The sequence below is a fragment of the Carassius carassius genome, chromosome 4 (genome assembly GCF_963082965.1).
Source record: "Carassius carassius chromosome 4, fCarCar2.1, whole genome shotgun sequence".
Taxonomy (NCBI): domain Eukaryota; kingdom Metazoa; phylum Chordata; class Actinopteri; order Cypriniformes; family Cyprinidae; genus Carassius; species Carassius carassius.
The window spans coordinates 5,539,222-5,557,370 of NC_081758.1; the positions used below are offsets into that span (position 1 = coordinate 5,539,222).

Genomic DNA, 18,149 nt, shown 5'->3' on the forward strand with positions numbered 1-18,149 from the left:
TCATTTAATTTTTTACGTCATCAAACGGTGGCATTTTCTACCTTCAAAAGCTATGCAAAAGCACCATGTAAAAAATAGTTATAGTAAAGTAAAAGTAGTCCACACAACTCTTGCATTATATTCCAAGCCATACAATCTGCATTATGAGACATACGGCCAAATCAAGTTTTTTTATTCTTGACATCCTTGAATAAAAGTCATGTGGGTTTGGAACAACAAAGGTAAACAAGTAAATGGTGACAGATTTTTCTTTTTTTTGGGGTGAATGAATGCTTTAATTCTACTGATTATTGATCTTCAGTTATTTGTGCTATGTCACTTCTAAATATTTTTCCTTATATGAACTGTCTTTTGCTCATTTCAGCAAACAAAAAGATGCAAGACTGCAAACTTTCCAGTACTCCTGTGTACTGATAATCCGGTTTCCACCCAGTCCCAAGACGTTTGTCTGTTTTGTCCTTCTTCACTAAAATGTCTTAAAATTGCTTGGTTATTGACCAGTAATGCTAGGAGATGGTAGAAATACCAAGCTGGGAAGTCGTGGTCTAATGGTTAGAGAGTCGGACTTGCAATTGAAAGGTTGTGAGTTCGAATCTCGGGCCGGCAGGAATTGTGGGTGGGGGGAGTGCATGTACAGTTCTATCTCCACCTTCAGTACCATGACTTAGGTGCCCTTGATCAAGGCACTGAACCTCCAACTGCTCCCTGGGCGCCGCAGCATAAATGGCTGCCCACTGCTCCGGGTGTGTGCTCACAGTGTGTGTGTGTTCACTGCTCTGTGTGTGTGCACTTCAGATGGGTTAAATGCAGAGCACAAATTCTGAGTATGGCTCACCATACTTGACTGAATGTCACGTCACTTTCAATAGGAGTTTTTTCAGATTATATTAAACCTGGAAAATATTGGACAAGATCAATTAAGTTTTCAGGAGCACATCACTGTGATAAATGCTGAACCACGTAAAAGACAACCCGACTACACCAACATAAAACATCGAATGAGATGCGCTCTTTTTAAAAGAGTCGATTTAATGACAAAATCAACATGAAAGGTCATGGACACGTTCCCATTTCTTCATGTTCCACAACTTGTGAGTATTTGTTTTTAGTGTTGTTTCCTTTGAGTTTAGTATTTCCAGTGAATTTTCAAAAAAAAAATTGTATGAATAAAAAAAATTGTTTAAATGAATTTTTCTTTCTTTCTTTCTTTCTTTCTTTCTTTCTTTCTTTCTTTCTTTTTTGGTAGCTGCTGCATGAAGTGAAAATGCGGTTTGGGAAGGACCTTCATCTTAATCTAGAGACTGCTCTTCAAGTTCTGGCCCCAAACATCTTAAATGTGGCTAGACATGGAAGTCAGAGGGATGTGCTGAACAGTTTACTTCAGCAAACTGACACAAACTCAAAAAGTATGTTCTTTTTTTCCTTAACACTACCATTATAGTTGCTTGGTTTGTTGAAAGGTAACTGTAATAAATCTATTTATACCATGGATTGTCTGAATATTTGATTCTGATTGGCTAAAATGTGCATTAAAATAATTTGATTCACAGGTAGTTCCAGTCAGTTTAATTACAATTAAAGTTCAATGTGCTGCTTTTCAATGACATACATGCACACAAAACACTTGCAAAACACAGAGATCGGAGATTAAAGTAATGTGAACTGAGACATTTTGCATTTCATTTTGCATTTCATTTTTTACAACCTCAGTTGCATTGCTTCACTGCCATTCATAAATCCTCTCCTGTGGTCTCATGGAGTAGTAAAGTATCCATTGTAAGCATACTTCAGAATCTCAGGAGAAGTACTTTGATTTTGGATGCTCTGCTCACATACTAATTAATGATTAATGTTTGAAAGTGAAGTGTAAAATAAATTGTATAAATATTTGATTTGACAAAGTAATTACAGTAATATTTCAGTCTTTATATATTAATAATTGAATTTAAAAATAATCAAAATAATAATGTTATTATTTAGATGTTGTTATACATTCAAATTAACGGGGTTTCCAAAAACACTCTGAATGTAATGTAAACCGAGACAACCTTCACAGCTAAAATAGAGTGTGTACCAATAACCTGCTTTGTTTTGTTTTTTTTGCTTTTGTGTAAACTGATATTGCAGATCTGGAGAAAAATGCCGCACTGTTAATCTTACCATCTTTATTTAGAGAAAGCAGCAAGTTTCTCTTGGGGGGGGGGGTTCAGAAAATTATCTGAACTTGAGTTCCAAACTGTATGACGTTCATTGTGATGAGCAGATATTTGAGATGCCATCATTTTAAAGAATTTACAGCCATGATCACTTGATTGCATGTAGCTCTGTGAATGCGACAAAATAAACTTGTAGAAGAAAGTTCTAATAAAGAATGTTTTACTCTTATTGACAGTTGCTTTGTAATATCAGGAGAAATACAAAGATGTTAAAAATGAGAGAGGGCTGCTCAGTTTCTCACAAAAACATTTGCACAATTTAAATGGAAGACGTGGAGGCGAAAAAACACTGATGCATTTTTTTTGGCAACAGACCTTTAGATCTAGCATTCTGCATGCTTTAAATCTAATAGAGAAATGATGTAGCTTGAAAGGATTGCATTTATTTAAATTAACAACAAAGAGAAAGTAAGAAACTGCATGTGTGAATAATGTTTGTGTAGTGTCTCTTCAATAATCAAGCTGCAAGTTTAGTTAAATCAAAAACAGATACATTGTTGCTTTTTAGTTTTTCAGTATGCTATCCAAGCAATTATATTAATGAATATTGCATTGATCTTGAAAAGAAGTTTCTGTGCTCATGATTGTTTGTGAGTTGTGAGTGCAACCTAGCCAATGAATTGGCCCTTATCACTGTGGTAAAATATGGTCAGTCACACCCCTAATTTTTTGGAAGAAAGTATGCGAAGGCAGTTAAAAATGACTATGGCTATCATTCTGCCTTTTGTTTTTCACCACAGAAAAGTCATGCAAATTTTGGGCAAAATGGGGTTGACTAAATGATCATTTTTGATGGAATTTTAACTTTTGGGACTACTGTATTCTAAGTTATTTCACAAATACTTTATATGTTTTTTCCAACTTGCAGGAATCAGTAAAGCCAACTCCGACTATAGTTTTTCATGAAGCGTCAGACCCCCTCCATGCAAAAAGAGCCAGCATCAATATGGAGGGTGTCAACATTGTGAGTGCAGAAATTGATGTGATGGAGGCAATGGAGTGCCTCTTTGCTACTTATTTCGTATTCAGTGTGGAATACCCCAAGCACATCACTCACAAGATGAATTTTGTTGAGCACGTTTAAACTCTCCAGCAGCCAAAAAAACAAAAACAACTGTCAGTCCCAGTGCTCAAGATGTATAATCAATTATCATAATACTTTGATATGTCATGAATAGTGCTCATGTAAATTTGTAAATATGAGGCGATTGATGTTATTCTGAAATGCTGATCTGAATTTGAATCTGTAATTACAATTCTTTATGAGTGATATTAATGTAAATTTGTAGATTTTAAGTACTTGATGTTCTGAAATGCTGATCTGAATTTTAATCTATGTATTCACATTCTGTATGAGTGATATTAATATGAATTTGTAGATTTGAAATACTTCTATATATGTAGAAGTTAGCCCGAAAAATAGAGCGCAGCTGGAGGAAAACAAAACTAGAGGTATTTCGTATTGCTTGGCGGGAAAGTAACCTATCCTACAGAAAAGCATTAAAAACTGCTATACCCGATTACTTTTCTTCTCTTTTAGAAGAAAACAAACATAACCCCAGGTATTTATTCAATACAGTGGCTAAATTAACTAAAAATAAAGCCTCAACAAGTGTTGACATTTCCCAACACCACAGCAGTAATGACTTTATGAACTACTTTACTTCTAAAATCGATACTATTAGAGATAAAATTGCAACCATTCAGCCGTCAGCTACAGTATCGCATCAGACAGTGCACTATAGACCCCATGAGGAACAGTTCCACTCATTCTCTACTATAGGAGAGGAAGAATTGTATAAACTTGTTAAATCATGTAAAACAACCACATGTATGTTAGACCCTATACCATCTAAGCTCCTTAAAGAGGTGCTTCCAGAAGTCATAGATCCTCTTCTGACTATTACTAATTCCTCATTGTCATTACGATATGTCCCAAAAAACCTTCAAACTGGCTGTTATTAAGCCTATCATCAAAAAAACAGAACTTGACCCCAAAGAACTAGTTAATTATAGACCAATCTCGAATCTCCCTTTTCTGTCCAAGATTCTAGAAAAGGTGGTATCCTTACAATTATATTCCTTTTTAGAGAAAAATGTTATATGTGAGGATTTCCAGTCAGGATTTAGACCGTATCATAGTAATGAGACTGCTCTCCTTAGAGTTACAAATGATCTGCTCTTATCATCTGATCGTGGGTGTATCTCTCTATTAGTTTTATTGGATCTTAGTGCTGCGTTTGACACAATTGACCACAACATTCTTTTGCATAGACTTGAACACTTTGTTGGCATTAATGGAAGTGCATTAGCATGGTTTAAATCGTACTTATATGACCGCCATCAGTTCTTAGCAGTGAATGAAGATGTATCATATCGATCACAAGTGCAGTATGGAGTACCTCAAGGCTCAGTACTAGGGCTGCTACTCTTCACGCTTTATATGTTACCCTTGGGAGATATCATCAGGAAACATGGTCTTAGCTTTCACTGTTATGCTGATGATACTCAGCTCTATATTTCTTCGGAGCCCGGTGAAACACACCAATTTGAAAAACTAATGGAATGCATAGTCGATATAAAAAACTGGATGACGAGTAATTTCTTACTGCTAAATTCTGAAAAAACAGAGGTGTTAATTATAGGACCTAAAAACTCTTGCTTGTAATAACCTAGAACACTGTTTGAGACTTGATGGTTGCTCTGTCAATTCTTCGTCATCAGTTAGGAACCTAGGTGTGCTATTTGATCGCAATCTTTTCTCAGAAAGCCACGTTTCTAGCATTTGTAAAACTGCATTTTTCCATCTTAAAAATATATCTAAATTATGGCCTATGCTCTCAATGTCAAATGCAGAAATATTATTCCATGCATTTATGACCTCAAGGTAACCTATTGTTACCTATTGTAGACTATTGTTATTGGGTGGTTGTTCTGCAAGTAAACAAACTACAGCTAGTCCAAAATGCAGCAGCAAGAGTTCTTACTAGAACCAGGAAGTATGACCATATTAGCCCGGTCCTGTCAACACTGCACTGGCTCCCTATCAAACATTGTATAGGATTTAAAATATTGCTTATTACTTATAAAGCCCTGAATGGTTTAGCACCTCAGTATTTGAATGAGCTCCTTTTACATTATAATCCTCTACGTCCGCTACGTTCTCAAAACTCAGGCAATTTGATAATACCTAGAATATCAAAATCAACTGCGGGCGGCAGATCCTTTTCCTATTTGGCGCCTAAACTCTGGAATAACCTACCTAACATTGTTCGGGAGGCAGACACATTCTTGCAGTTTAAATCTAGATTAAAGACCCATCTCTTTAACCTGGTTTACTCATAACATACTAATATACTTTTAATATCCAAATCCGTTAAAGGATTTTTAGGCTGCATTAATTAGGTAAACCGGAACCGGGAACACTTCCCATAACACCCTATGTACTTGCTACATCATTAGAAGAATGGCATCTACGCTAATATTAGTCTGTTTCTCTCTTATTCCCGAGGTCACCGTAGCCACCAGATCCAGTCTGTATCCATATCAGAGGGTCACTGCAGTCACCCGGACCAGTACATATCCAGACCAGATGGTGGATCAGCACCTAGAAAGGACCTCTACTGCCCTGAAAGACAGCCGAGACCAGGACAACTAGATGTTGATGTTTTAATGTTGAGTTGTACATTTAAAGCCTTGAATACTTGAAATTACAGTAGCTTTCTTTCAGTAATAGTCATTATTTTTGTTAATATAAATAAATTACTAGTTCTATGTACTTTGGGTGTGCTTTTTTCAGAATTTATGGGTGACTTTTTTATGTGAATTACATTTTTGCATTTTAGGGTCTTGATGTTTGTCAATAATATTAAATATTTAATCTGGAAAGGACAAAACAAATGATAATGAATGAACCCCTAACAGGTTCCATATATTTTTCTTTTGATTGAACCCTTAAAAAGGGTTCTGTATAGAACCTTTTAGGGGTTCCAAATATGTAGCGCCCGATAGAACCTTTTAAGGTTCTATACAGAACCTTTTCTTCTAAGAGTGTGTGGAGGCGGGTGGCTGGGGGCGTCCGTCGGTGCGTTCACGCCTCTGTAGAAACTCCTTCAGCACCGCGGACAGAGACACACACATATACACAGAGCCGTGACGCGCTCCGATCCTTCGCTTTTGTGATGCTAAACAACAGCAGGTCATCAGGATTCCTCCTCCCTCAGACCTCCAGAACAACACAGCGACTCAATCTAGACATTTGACGAGGCATCTGTCCATTATTTTGTTAGGCAGCTCATTTTTCCACTGCTTTTAACCAGTCTTTTTTTTTTTTTTCGTTTTTCCTTTATCATAAATATTTTGATCTCCTGGTAGTTTTATTTTATTTTATTTATTTTATTTTTTGTCATAATGTTGTTAGAACATCCAGGATCAAGTTGTCAAAATGCTGGAAATTACAACAGGTACAGCTCGAGTCAAGGTAAGAGTGCTATGTCTCTACAGCATTTTAACGCAGATGCCGTTGGGCTGTTTAACATGGATATTTTTTGGCAAATCTACAAGCTTCCAATGAGCTGTGTGACACGTCATCAAAAACACAAGAGCAACAATCCGCCGGTAAATAATTACAAACAATTAAAGCCTGCGATATTTATGTTAAACGCGCAAGACGACCTGTTTAAATGGAAAATGCAATTGCATTTTATCTCTGACTCAGAGAAATTTTCGTGTCTTTATAATATACACAAAAAAATGTAGCCTATTTTAATATATAACGTAATAAGTACAGCCAATGTCACTAGGGATCCTATTTAAGACCTTTCAATAATTGTATTACTGGCTTCATTAAATGCCAGTGCATTTAACAAGCCTAGACCCTGAGATGAAAAACTTATGAATAAATACACATTTAAGACTTTTTAACACCGTATTCTTCAGCTCAAGAACCCTAAAGCGGGTATGGATGGTTGAACCCTTCTGAAGAGTGTTTGGTTAACCTCATCTGGTGAAACTTGGTTTCAGTAACACGATTTCCCGTTTCTGTTTGGAGTATTAGTTATATGCAGAAATGGATTTGGCGTGCATATGATACGCGATGGTTGGGTTTATGGGTGTGAGTAAGGTGCATATAATATGAAGGGCTACGCCAATCTACGTATCATATGCACGCAAAAACTGCATATTATATGCACGTCAAACATGTTTTGACAAAGTCAATTTCTGCGTAAAAATAGCACGCCAAATATTAACAGAAAATCGGGCTATCGATGCATATTTTCATCATTCACATACAAGTTATATTGATAGTCTTGAAAAAGTTGTATTTTTCGATCAACTAACGACTGTTTCTGCTCCGAACATTCGCCCGTCGGACGCCATGTGAATTTGTAATAAGCAACATTGTAAACGCGTGGAACAGATGTAAAGCGCGCGCGGTCACGGTTGTCATGAGAAACCCACGAACGGACCGATCCTCCATCCACGCGCCCTTTAAACAGAGCAGCAGGTATCGGGTTCCCCTGAACAGGTGCAGCACCTGAACCAGACGAGACCCGGTTTAGGGCTGTTGGAGAGTTCAACTGATAACATAAGACATATTTTTTTTTTAATACGTTCTGTTTCTGAGACGAGAGAGATTTGCAGAAAGGTTTTCTTTAAGAGTTTAACTGTTAAACACTATTTAACAGTTGACATGTTACACATATATTTATAATTATTTTTTTACTAGGGTTACAATACGTAGCCTAAGTAATCTGCTCTTCAAAGTAATTACACGGTAATTACAAGTCGTTAATTATGTTACTCGCTAATGTACATCATTACAGTAGTCAAACTTCTAGTGTGTTGTACAGGTACATTTCAGAGATTAATATATAAATGGTCCACTTCCAGATCTGATATATATGCAGCAAAATTACCACAATAAATTACTGTAACTTTTTATATTAATAATAATAAAAATTAATAAATAAATAAAAAATGTAATAGAAATGATGCCGCTACAGCTGTAGTGGTGTCAAAATGATGTGGTCAAAAATAGCTGTCAAAAATAATGATTTTTCCGCCCCACCTTCAGTCGCAAGATTTTGTTACATTAAAGATGAATAGGTCAATATGACAAAAATGATGAAGCTGAAAGTAAGTAGGAACACTGCAGCACCTTTCGCCGATATATGTGCTTTAGAAAGTGTGGAAATCCAGCCAAATGTGGCATTGATTTTGAGTTTATCATGCGGCGGCCGCAGTGGCACTAAAGCTGATTTCCCCAGACATAGCAGATCAGTGTCAGTAACATTCATCTGGAGCTTGAGCAGCTCGATCAGCAGTTCACACAACTGTCCTCTCTTTCCTACAGCAAACAGCTGTCTGACCCAAATCAGTGTATGATCTAGTTCGAAAGTTTATGTGCATCTCAAAAGGACATTCACTTTCCGCTTTGAAGAAGCAAAAGCCTTGCGGCAAACTACAGCTTGATACAAAGTGCATTGTTTAGAAGCATATTTCTGTTGTTTGTGTTCACATCAGGTGAAATACTTTCTGTAGAATAAACTCGTTTTGAGATTTGCATTAGGCCTGTTTACGTTTAGTAGGCCTATCTGCTTGTTTCAGTGTCAGGATTGTCTATCAAAAGAAGATGCAGTTGAGAATAAAAAAGAAGAAAAATAAAAACAATGGAAAGCGTAGAAATTGTTTTATTTCAATGACGCCAATTTCATCCTGTAATGTCAGACACTAATATTTACTCTCATGAGACTTTTAACTAATCAGCTGTTTCGATGTGCAAAAAATATGAGTGCATATTCACGTTGCATGCATTAGAAATGTGTCACAACGCATTTTAGTCTTTCTGGTGCATTCTTTATCAATTGCGGTTGAAGTGGCTGTATTTTGCCAGTGGCTTTATATGTTTTACGCACTGCTGCAGGGTGTATTTTGAATACTTAAGGTCCACATCAAAAATGGGGATTTGCCAAACGCGCATGTGTTGGACAAACACTTGCTTTTGGGAAACACAGTCTCCATCATTCACAACTAATTTTTGCTCATCATGGGAACAGTTGAAGGCATCATTTATGACATTAAGCGTGAAAAACATTTGTGAATAGAAATTAGCCTCCAACGCAAAACTGCTAAAAGGACTGTGTGGATATTAGCACAGAAACTCATTGAGGCTGCTGTGCTGGTCTTGTCCAGCTGATGTTCATCTGTTTTATCAGTCACCAGAGTAACGGGGCGGCGTTTCTATTGCGCATCAAGTGCCACAAGACGCAGAAATGGGTCTCTGACACGCGCGCGTCTTCTGTCAACTCTGCGCTGCGCATAACGCTCAGATAGTTATTATCGCACGCGTTTTGTCATTTTTTACCGGAGTAATGAAAATGGAGCAGAATAAGGCTCGGGATTCGCCGAAAGTGCCGTGCTCTCGTCACACGGAGATGCTCTTGGCTTTACTCACGCAGAGAGAGGAGTCCCGGAAAGGTACAGCCGACATCAGAGCACGGAGTCCTGCAGTTGTATGTTTGATTTCACTTCAGATCTAGAAAAATATGAAGCATCCCAGTATTAATCCATATTTGCGTGAGCTGCACATTTGCTGAAAAGCTTTTAATTTAATTATCCTTACATTAAAAAATAAATACCGTCTTTTTAATGCTCTTTGTGTTTAAAAGATGTCACTGTATCTGATTTTTAAAAGTGGAATAGAACTTTTTTTTTCAACATAATTCAACATAATTCATAATTCTCTTGCATGTGAAACGCTTTTCGTGCCGCTCTAATGTTTTCGATTGGGAATGATTGTGTTTCTGTGGGATTAAATTTTAAACAGCGGCTCACAACAACATATGTCCGCGTCTTCCTGTTTCCACAAATATTTCTTTTCAAACATTTCTCATTTTTGGCTTTGACGCGCATGATTGATTTTAAGGTGCGAAATCGATGTTTGATTTGTTCTTGATGGAAGGTCCTTGATGTACAAATACATTTTAGAAAACGAAAAACATTCCAATGAGTGTTGAGGGTTAATGACGTTTCGTGAAGGCTGCAGGGGGTCCAAACTATCTCAGAAGCCACTATTTGAAGGAAAAAAAGAGGAGGTTTCTGTCCGTTATAGACTGATAATTAGAGCAGTTGGTAGATTGAATAATTGATAGGTATTGGGCACCTGTTCATGACGTGTGTGTTGATGTCAGAGAAGCAACTACACGCTCAAAGAGCCTTCCTGCATTGTTATTGTGGCTAACAAGAAAATCTCGAGAAGTGAGTGGTTAGCGGTTTCATTTCATTTTAATCTGAATATGACCAGATATGATACGCACAGAACTCAAGACTTACCTATGACCTCATGAAACTGTCTTGAAAACAAAAACGTTGATAATAATAAATGTGTTGTATTTATGGTTATATTTTTTAATGCTATTGGTTTTATTTTACGTGCTTTATGTAGGCTATCTGTGAACTGAAAAGGTTGTTGCTTTTTATTCTTTTTTTTTTATGAAGGCAGACTTTAGATTTACATCATAAATACTTCAGTACTGAATGAACACAATAAAGTGAACGTTCTCAGTTTGTTGTTAACTAGAGTGATTACTTTAATAAGAGCTCGTCAGTTTACTGATGTAGTTTATGTGACCTTGAGCTGCATTGTGATTTATCACGAGACTGTGCTCATATGCTGTAATATTGTAAAATTATAATATTAACGCAGTTAATCTAATTATTATTATTATTGATTTAATAACAACAACAATATAAACATAAAATATAAAAAAAATAATTATAATAATACGTATTACGCTAAAATGATCTTTAACAATTATAAAGGTTCTGTGTGTTGTTTTATTCCATCTATTTCTTGTCATTCGATCGCGCTTTTAATTTTGGTGCTATTTGGATACTTAACAGAATAATGATAATTTCCAAGTGAAGGCTAAGGTGACTTTTTAAGTTTTTTTTTTTTTTTTTTGTTCATGCATAAAACGGAATGCACGGCTGTTTACAGCTGTTTTGCTGAAAGCAGAGCTTTGCTCTTCAATCCTCCAGTATGGCGTATTTGTACCCCCCCCCCAAAAAATGCTCTGACAGTAGCCTATTTGATGTTAACCGTTTTGTTGTATTTTCTACTTGCAGATATTCCTGTTTGCGCGGGCTGTAACCAGCACATCGTCGATCGTTTCATCCTGAAGGTTCTAGATCGACACTGGCACAGCAAATGCCTGAAATGCAACGACTGTCAGTCTCAGCTGGCCGACAAATGCTTTAGTCGAGGCGACAGTGTCTACTGCAAAGACGACTTTTTCAAGTGAGTCCTTGATGTTTCAGCACATATATATATAGTTTCATATCGTTCACACCCGCGCTTCGGGTGCCATCTGACCGGTGTTTGCCTGTATTTCGCCCCCAGGAGATTCGGGACCAAGTGCGCCGCGTGCCAGCAGGGCATCCCACCGACACAGGTGGTCCGGAGGGCGCAGGATTTCGTCTATCACCTGCACTGCTTCGCCTGCATCGTCTGTAAGAGGCAGCTCGCCACAGGTGACGAGTATTACCTGATGGAGGACAGTCGACTGGTGTGTAAAGCCGATTATGAGACCGCCAAACAGAGAGGTACACGCACATGCGATACCGTCGTTTATTCAGCAGAAGTGTTTGTTTTTAAAAGACAAAATTAGAGGAATTAGCTGTTTTGTTGGAGTAAGCGCAGTTCCCAAAGTCTTAACTGTATTACTTATTTTACTCGATGAGCTCACATTGATTGATTAATCTCGCTGGTTGTGGGCTCGTCCATAAACATTTGACCCGGCTCAGGTAATTGCGAACTCGCCAGCCTCCAGATCGATAAGTGCCAACGCCGTACAGAAGCGTTAGGGAGCGCTGAACACACGCACAAGAGCTGATCTATGGAATCAGAGAGATACAATCTGCATCCGGGGCAATTTTCAGTCCGATTCAGCGCTTTAATACTGCACAAATCAGACTGCCTAGTGATTTATTTGGAAACAACGTTTGGAAAGGCCCTTAGTGTCATCCACTGAGTAGATGAGCTCACGTTACACTCCACATCACTAGATATGTGCATTCTGAGCGTTCAATAAAGGTGTTTCAGTCGAATAGAATAGAATATTTAAAAATCAAGTCTCCTAAAGGGGGTTGTCGCAGAACAATTTTTGATTCCCCAAAAACATTTTAGTTCTTAAAAAGTTTTCATTTTTACTTAGTGTGAAAAGAGAGAAACTTAATTTGAATAATCTAACATCCTTCCACAAATTAAGAACCTTCTGTGCAATGGAACCTTTTGTTCAAGGTTCTTCATGGAACCATCGCTGACATTTAAAAAAAAAATAACAATAAAAAAAAAGCTTTTTAGTCCTAAAGAATAGAAAGGGAACACATTTAGACTGCAATAGAATAGAATAGAATAGAATAGAATAGAATAGATGATAAAAACGTGCATAAATCTCGAAATAAGAATACATTCTAATGTCTAATAAGAAATAAATGCGTGTTGTTAAATTAAAACGTTTCTTATATTACAGAGACGGAACGTTTGTGAATTATTTAGGAACGGGGTCTGGAAGAGACCCGAGCGTCATTCATTGAGCAGATAAACTTACACTGAATAACTGCATTCTAAATCTTTAGTACGAGCCTTCAGTGCCTTCACTTCACCTGCGCTCCGATTAGAACAGAGTATATCGATAAACAGAATGCATAAATACAATTGTTTCTAAGGATATTAAAACCTGCCTTTCCTCCGTCTAAACGAATTAAAATAATAATACTAAACAATACATTTATAATAATAAATAATACGTTTAGATATTATTTTAAATTAATTTACCTTTGTTATATACCTCAGAAAACAGAATAGAATAGAATAGAATAGAATAGAATAGAATAGAATAATTTAAGAAGCATTAGGCTACGCCTTAAAGGTGCCGTTTCAATTAGCATAGATAATTAGCATATAGTTGTAGAATAATAAATAAATGAGTTTGTGTACATCAAAATATGTTTCTTATATTACAGAGGTGGAGTCTACAGCAAAACGCCCGCGCACAACAATCACCGCCAAACAGCTGGAGACGCTGAAGAACGCTTATAATAACTCACCGAAACCAGCGCGACACGTGCGGGAGCAGCTGTCCTCAGAGACCGGCCTCGACATGCGGGTGGTGCAGGTAACATCTACACATATATTACACCTACAGCTCTTTCTCAGTCCATTCAAACCAGTGCATGAGCATTACAACGGTTATTTATATCACCCTTAAAATATAGTCGTTTCGTAATGTAGGCTATTAAATGTTACCACACGAAACACTTTTGTTTAGGTGAACTGACAATGAAGTTGAAATTAAGACACTAAATGAAAATTTTTCATTAATAATACTAATAAAAAAAAAATCTCACAAATGGGAAAACAAGCGAAGCTATTTTTTTTAAGACAGCGGCTCGACTGACCTGAATAAAAAGGCTACTGATTTCTTGTAAAAGTCGAACGCAATACGTGTCACTGAATCGTGCAGAAAATGTACAGATTATATTCGTGTGTCACACTGAAGATTTTAACGCTTATTTCCTTTCAGCTTCTGTTTTGAGAATTGCCTGAATAAATTTATCGAGTATGTAATTATGTTGCTTAGCTTGTACATGTATTGATGTTAATTAGGCTATATGAAAAACAAATAATAATAACAGAAGAAAAATCGTAAACATTGCGGAATGGGTTTTAGTTCTATATTACTTTTATGTAAAAAAAAAAAAAAAAGGCTCATGTCAGGTAGAAATAGTACTTTTTACTACAATTTTCTTTTTTTTTTTGTTTTTACAGTGGAGCCTCAATTCTTTCTAGGATCAGGTTGGAGTCAACCTAACCCGTTTCTCTGCACAGGTCTGGTTTCAGAACAGAAGAGCAAAGGAGAAAAGACTGAAAAAAGATGCAGGAAGACAGCGATGGGGTCAGTACTTCAGAAACATGAAGAGGTCACGCGGGAGCTCCAAATCAGACAAAGACAGCACTCAGGAGGAGGGCATGGACAGCGATGCAGAGGTCTCCTTCACAGGTATGTTTGCACCAAAATAAATGAGCAAATAAATATAAAATAGACTGCACAAATATGACTATTGTTTGATATAGTATCAAATAAAACTTTTAAGATCAGAGTTTCTTTTTTTTTTTTGCTTTTGACTCAAATGTTGCAATGCCAAAGCCAGTGCATTTGATTTAAGGCATAGAACTGTTTATTGAGTAATTTTCTGAAAAGCCTGTTTAGAAAATAATTGGGAAAAGTGAGAGCTCAGACTTATTGCATGTTTTTCGGTGAGATTTTTGGTTGCAATTCTGGCCTCACTCTTAAAAATAAAGCTTCTAAAAGAAGGTTTTCACAGCAAAAAAAACATTTTGGGTTCCCCAAAGAATCTTTTAGAGATCACTTCTTTTTCCGCTTAGCGTTAAGAACATTTCTATAACTTTTTCCACTTTAAAGAGCCTTTTCTCCAATGGAAGGAACCATCGATGCCAATAAAGAACCTTCATTTTTAAGAATGCATATGTGTTGAACATAATTTAATTGTTGTGTTATGAACAATCCGCCACTCACTTTATTGTTTCTCTTTGCCGTGTTCTATGCACAGACGAGCCACCCATGTCGGAGCTGGGTCACTCCAACGGCATTTACAGCAGTCTGAGTGAAAGCTCTTCATCTCTGAGTCGTCAGGGTGGAGGTCATCCGCCCTTCCCGGTGGAGCACGGCACAATCATCCCCTCGCAGGAGCAGTACCATGACATCCAGGCCAGCAGCCCCTACAGCCTCCCGCAGTCTCCAGGCTCACTACAGGCTCTTCCCAGACACCAGCCCCTCATCTCCAGCCTGGTCTATCCAGAGTCTGGCCTGCCCATGGTAGGTCAGAGTGGAGGCCAGAACATGACTTCAGGGGTTCGCATGATGGTCGGGGGAAACAGGCCGAGCTCTGATTTGTCCACGGGAAGCAGCGGTGGGTACCCGGATTTCCCTGCGAGCCCAGCGTCCTGGTTGGATGAAGTGGATCATGCCCAGTTCTGATAGTTTTGAAGATGCACATTTGGAAAGAGACCTAGAACAGATCTCCACTAGTGGACAGGGATTACAGAGCGGATGAACTTCGTAACTTCTCTATTAATGGCAGAAGTGTTGGAAATCAATTCGCGATGGACCTAAGACTTGAGCTGAAAACTCTTGCCAAGGCTTTGGACTTCTGTTTGGTTCTAAAAGGACAAAACATTGAGAGGAGAGCTTTCACCAACTATTGGAGCTTTTCACCAACTTTTACCATACCTAGACCATAATTTCTTAACCATACAAAGATTTTATTTTCTTCTTCAAAATGAGAATTCAAGTCAGTTACAGTACACAAAGAAAGATGAAATCATCATTGCTGTTACTGATGTGTAGAAATGTGATATCACCAGTTTTGGTCAAAGTATATGGTCGTTGCCAAATTGTCTATTTACATTATATAACATTTTATCAATGTGCAGTCTTTATTTTTATACAACCTCCTTGGACAATATGATCAACAGAGACTTTGTATGTTTCACAACAGGGATAGACACGTTGTTGTTGTTGTCGTTTTCTATTCAGTAGGAGTTCTTCTATGCATTTATGTGTTTTCAGACGCGTCTCGTTCATTGCACTCTGTTGGAAACATTTGGCCGAGAGGTGCCGTGGCTCCTGTATGTGTTATGTGAAAAAAATGTTTATGTCTTATTTATTCTCTCTGATGATGGTTAAGTGATAAAGGTCTTTAATAAATTTGTCAGCGAAATAATCAAGTAGTCATCGCTTCCTGGCAGAGATCTTTTGACGCTGTGGGCTTGTGTTTTTTAATTCTTCATTTGCTAAAAGCATGAAGATTTCTATAGCCTTTCATTGTTCTGTGCACTCTAAAGACCGAGGAGCGGCCATCTAATCCAGGAAGGTTTCTCCAGTGGCTGGTTGGAGCGAACAGGCATGGATTTTTATCCTATTTTTTCCCCCGAGATTATTCACATCGATCTTATATTAGGGCAAAGATAATGGACCCGGATCTAGCTGAGTTGGCGAATCAGCGTTCTGGCTTGTGACCAAAGGCATATCAAGAGTTCAACGCCTCTTTAGCAGAGAAATTTGATGCGGACACCGCTGCAACACGTCGATTTGGAGATAAGTGTGCCATGTTGGCCCAACGGGACAGACATATTCAATCCTGCTTGTCAGAGTTCGGCCTGTTTACTATTTCAGAGTTCGAGTCAATTACACAGATGAAATTCTGTTAGAGACTGTTTGTATTTTAGTAGAGATAACGGTGTAACGAACGATGCACCCCAAACGAGAGTGACAAATAACAGTATATTTTTTTATTATAAATAAATAAATAAATGTATATATATGTATATAAAAATTTCATATATATATATATATAAATGAAAATGAAATACTTTGAGAGATTATTTTGTAAAATTCTTAAAATCCTTAATCAGGTCGTTTTATTCTCAGATAATACAATATTCTGCACCTGTTTTAATACTCACAGTTTTTGGCTGGATAGTTCACCCAAAAATGAAAATTGTGTTGTTTATTACTCACCTTCATGTCGTTCCACTCCCGTAAGACCTTCGTAGTTCGTTCGTCTTCAGAGCATAAACTAATATATTTTGATGAAATCCGAGAGCTTTCTGTCCCTTTACAGTCAGCCAATTTCAACATTCCAGATCTGTAGGAAAGACAAGTAATCCATGACATTAAGCACATCATTATATTGCTCACTGAATGTTACAGGCTACAGGACAGAAGAAAAAGCTGTACTCTAGCTGCTACTGTAGCAAGTGACATTATTGCTAGCTAAAATTAGCTACTTGTTTCTATGGACAAACATTTTTTTTTTTAAAGGGGTGTATGAAATCATTTTCAAGTAGACTATTCATTGATTTTTATCGCCAATGTGTGAACAGCATGAACAAAACTTTTAAAATGAGAGCCTGTAGACTAATTTTTATTTGAAGGACTCAGTTTTGCTTGGATAATCCAAGTGAAACTATCATAACAGCGCAATTTTAATGACCCTTATATGTCGAAATATTGTCAGCGAGTCACATTAGAGTGTGCAGGAACATGAGCAATAAGTTGCTGACCACAGCTCACTTAATGGCCACCGGTATCGCTAATAACAAGGGTTTCTGAATTCAGCTAAAGCAGTAGACAGGTGAATAAATAAATGCAATTACACTCACGTACAGTAGATTGCGCTAAAAGAAAAATACCAGTACACAAGCTACCTAGCTTTCAGTTTTTCTGACACACAGGCAGAGAGGAAAGGAAGTCAAATAGTATTTACACATTTTCAAACAGTAGGCCAGTTCGGATTTCTGTATTTGCTTCAGTGTTTTTCAAACAACATCAAATACAAGAGTACAGAGACAAGAGTGCTGAGTTGCTTAGCAAAATATTCAGTTCATGAGCACCACCAAAGCACATGACCGACAGTGCAATTCAAAATGGAACACCTCTCCTCCGACAGTGTTGAAACTTAGCCATTTTGTTGCTAGATTTAGCAGCTTTTCAGCTGCCAAGTTAGATCCAAGTCATTTGCTCTTTACAATGGTAAGTATTACAGACCCTCACATCTCCCAATAATAAGAAAATCTCTTACTTCATGGTTACGTAATGACGGCATCATGCAACGTCACATCAGTTAGCAACTTTTAGCCCTTAGCAACTTCCCCTGAAAATTATTTGGCAACCCTGCTCTCCAAATATTGTGAACTGTGAACTGGCATAGTTGTGGCTAGTTCTAAAGGACTCCAATTAAATCTTGTGTCATGTGCCTAGGACTGCGCATGCACACTGGCTGATCTAGCCTGAAAAATATGCTTTTTTAACATTATTTGAGCAAAAGAAACAATTATGAGACAAC

The 18,149-nt window shown here is 37.5% G+C and overlaps 1 protein-coding gene across 1 annotated transcript; it reads left to right on the plus strand.

Annotated features, from left to right (window-relative positions):
- Positions 1-6,490: 6,490 nt before the first annotated feature.
- On the plus strand, positions 6,491-16,029 carry LOC132129268 (LIM/homeobox protein Lhx3-like). Its single transcript, XM_059540788.1, has 6 exons — positions 6,491-6,696; positions 11,346-11,517; positions 11,620-11,822; positions 13,245-13,396; positions 14,110-14,281; positions 14,853-16,029. The coding sequence occupies exons 1-6, from the start codon at positions 6,627-6,629 to the stop codon at positions 15,278-15,280; spliced, it is 1,197 nt and encodes a 398-aa protein (XP_059396771.1). The 5' UTR covers positions 6,491-6,626; the 3' UTR covers positions 15,281-16,029.
- Positions 16,030-18,149: the final 2,120 nt, after the last annotated feature.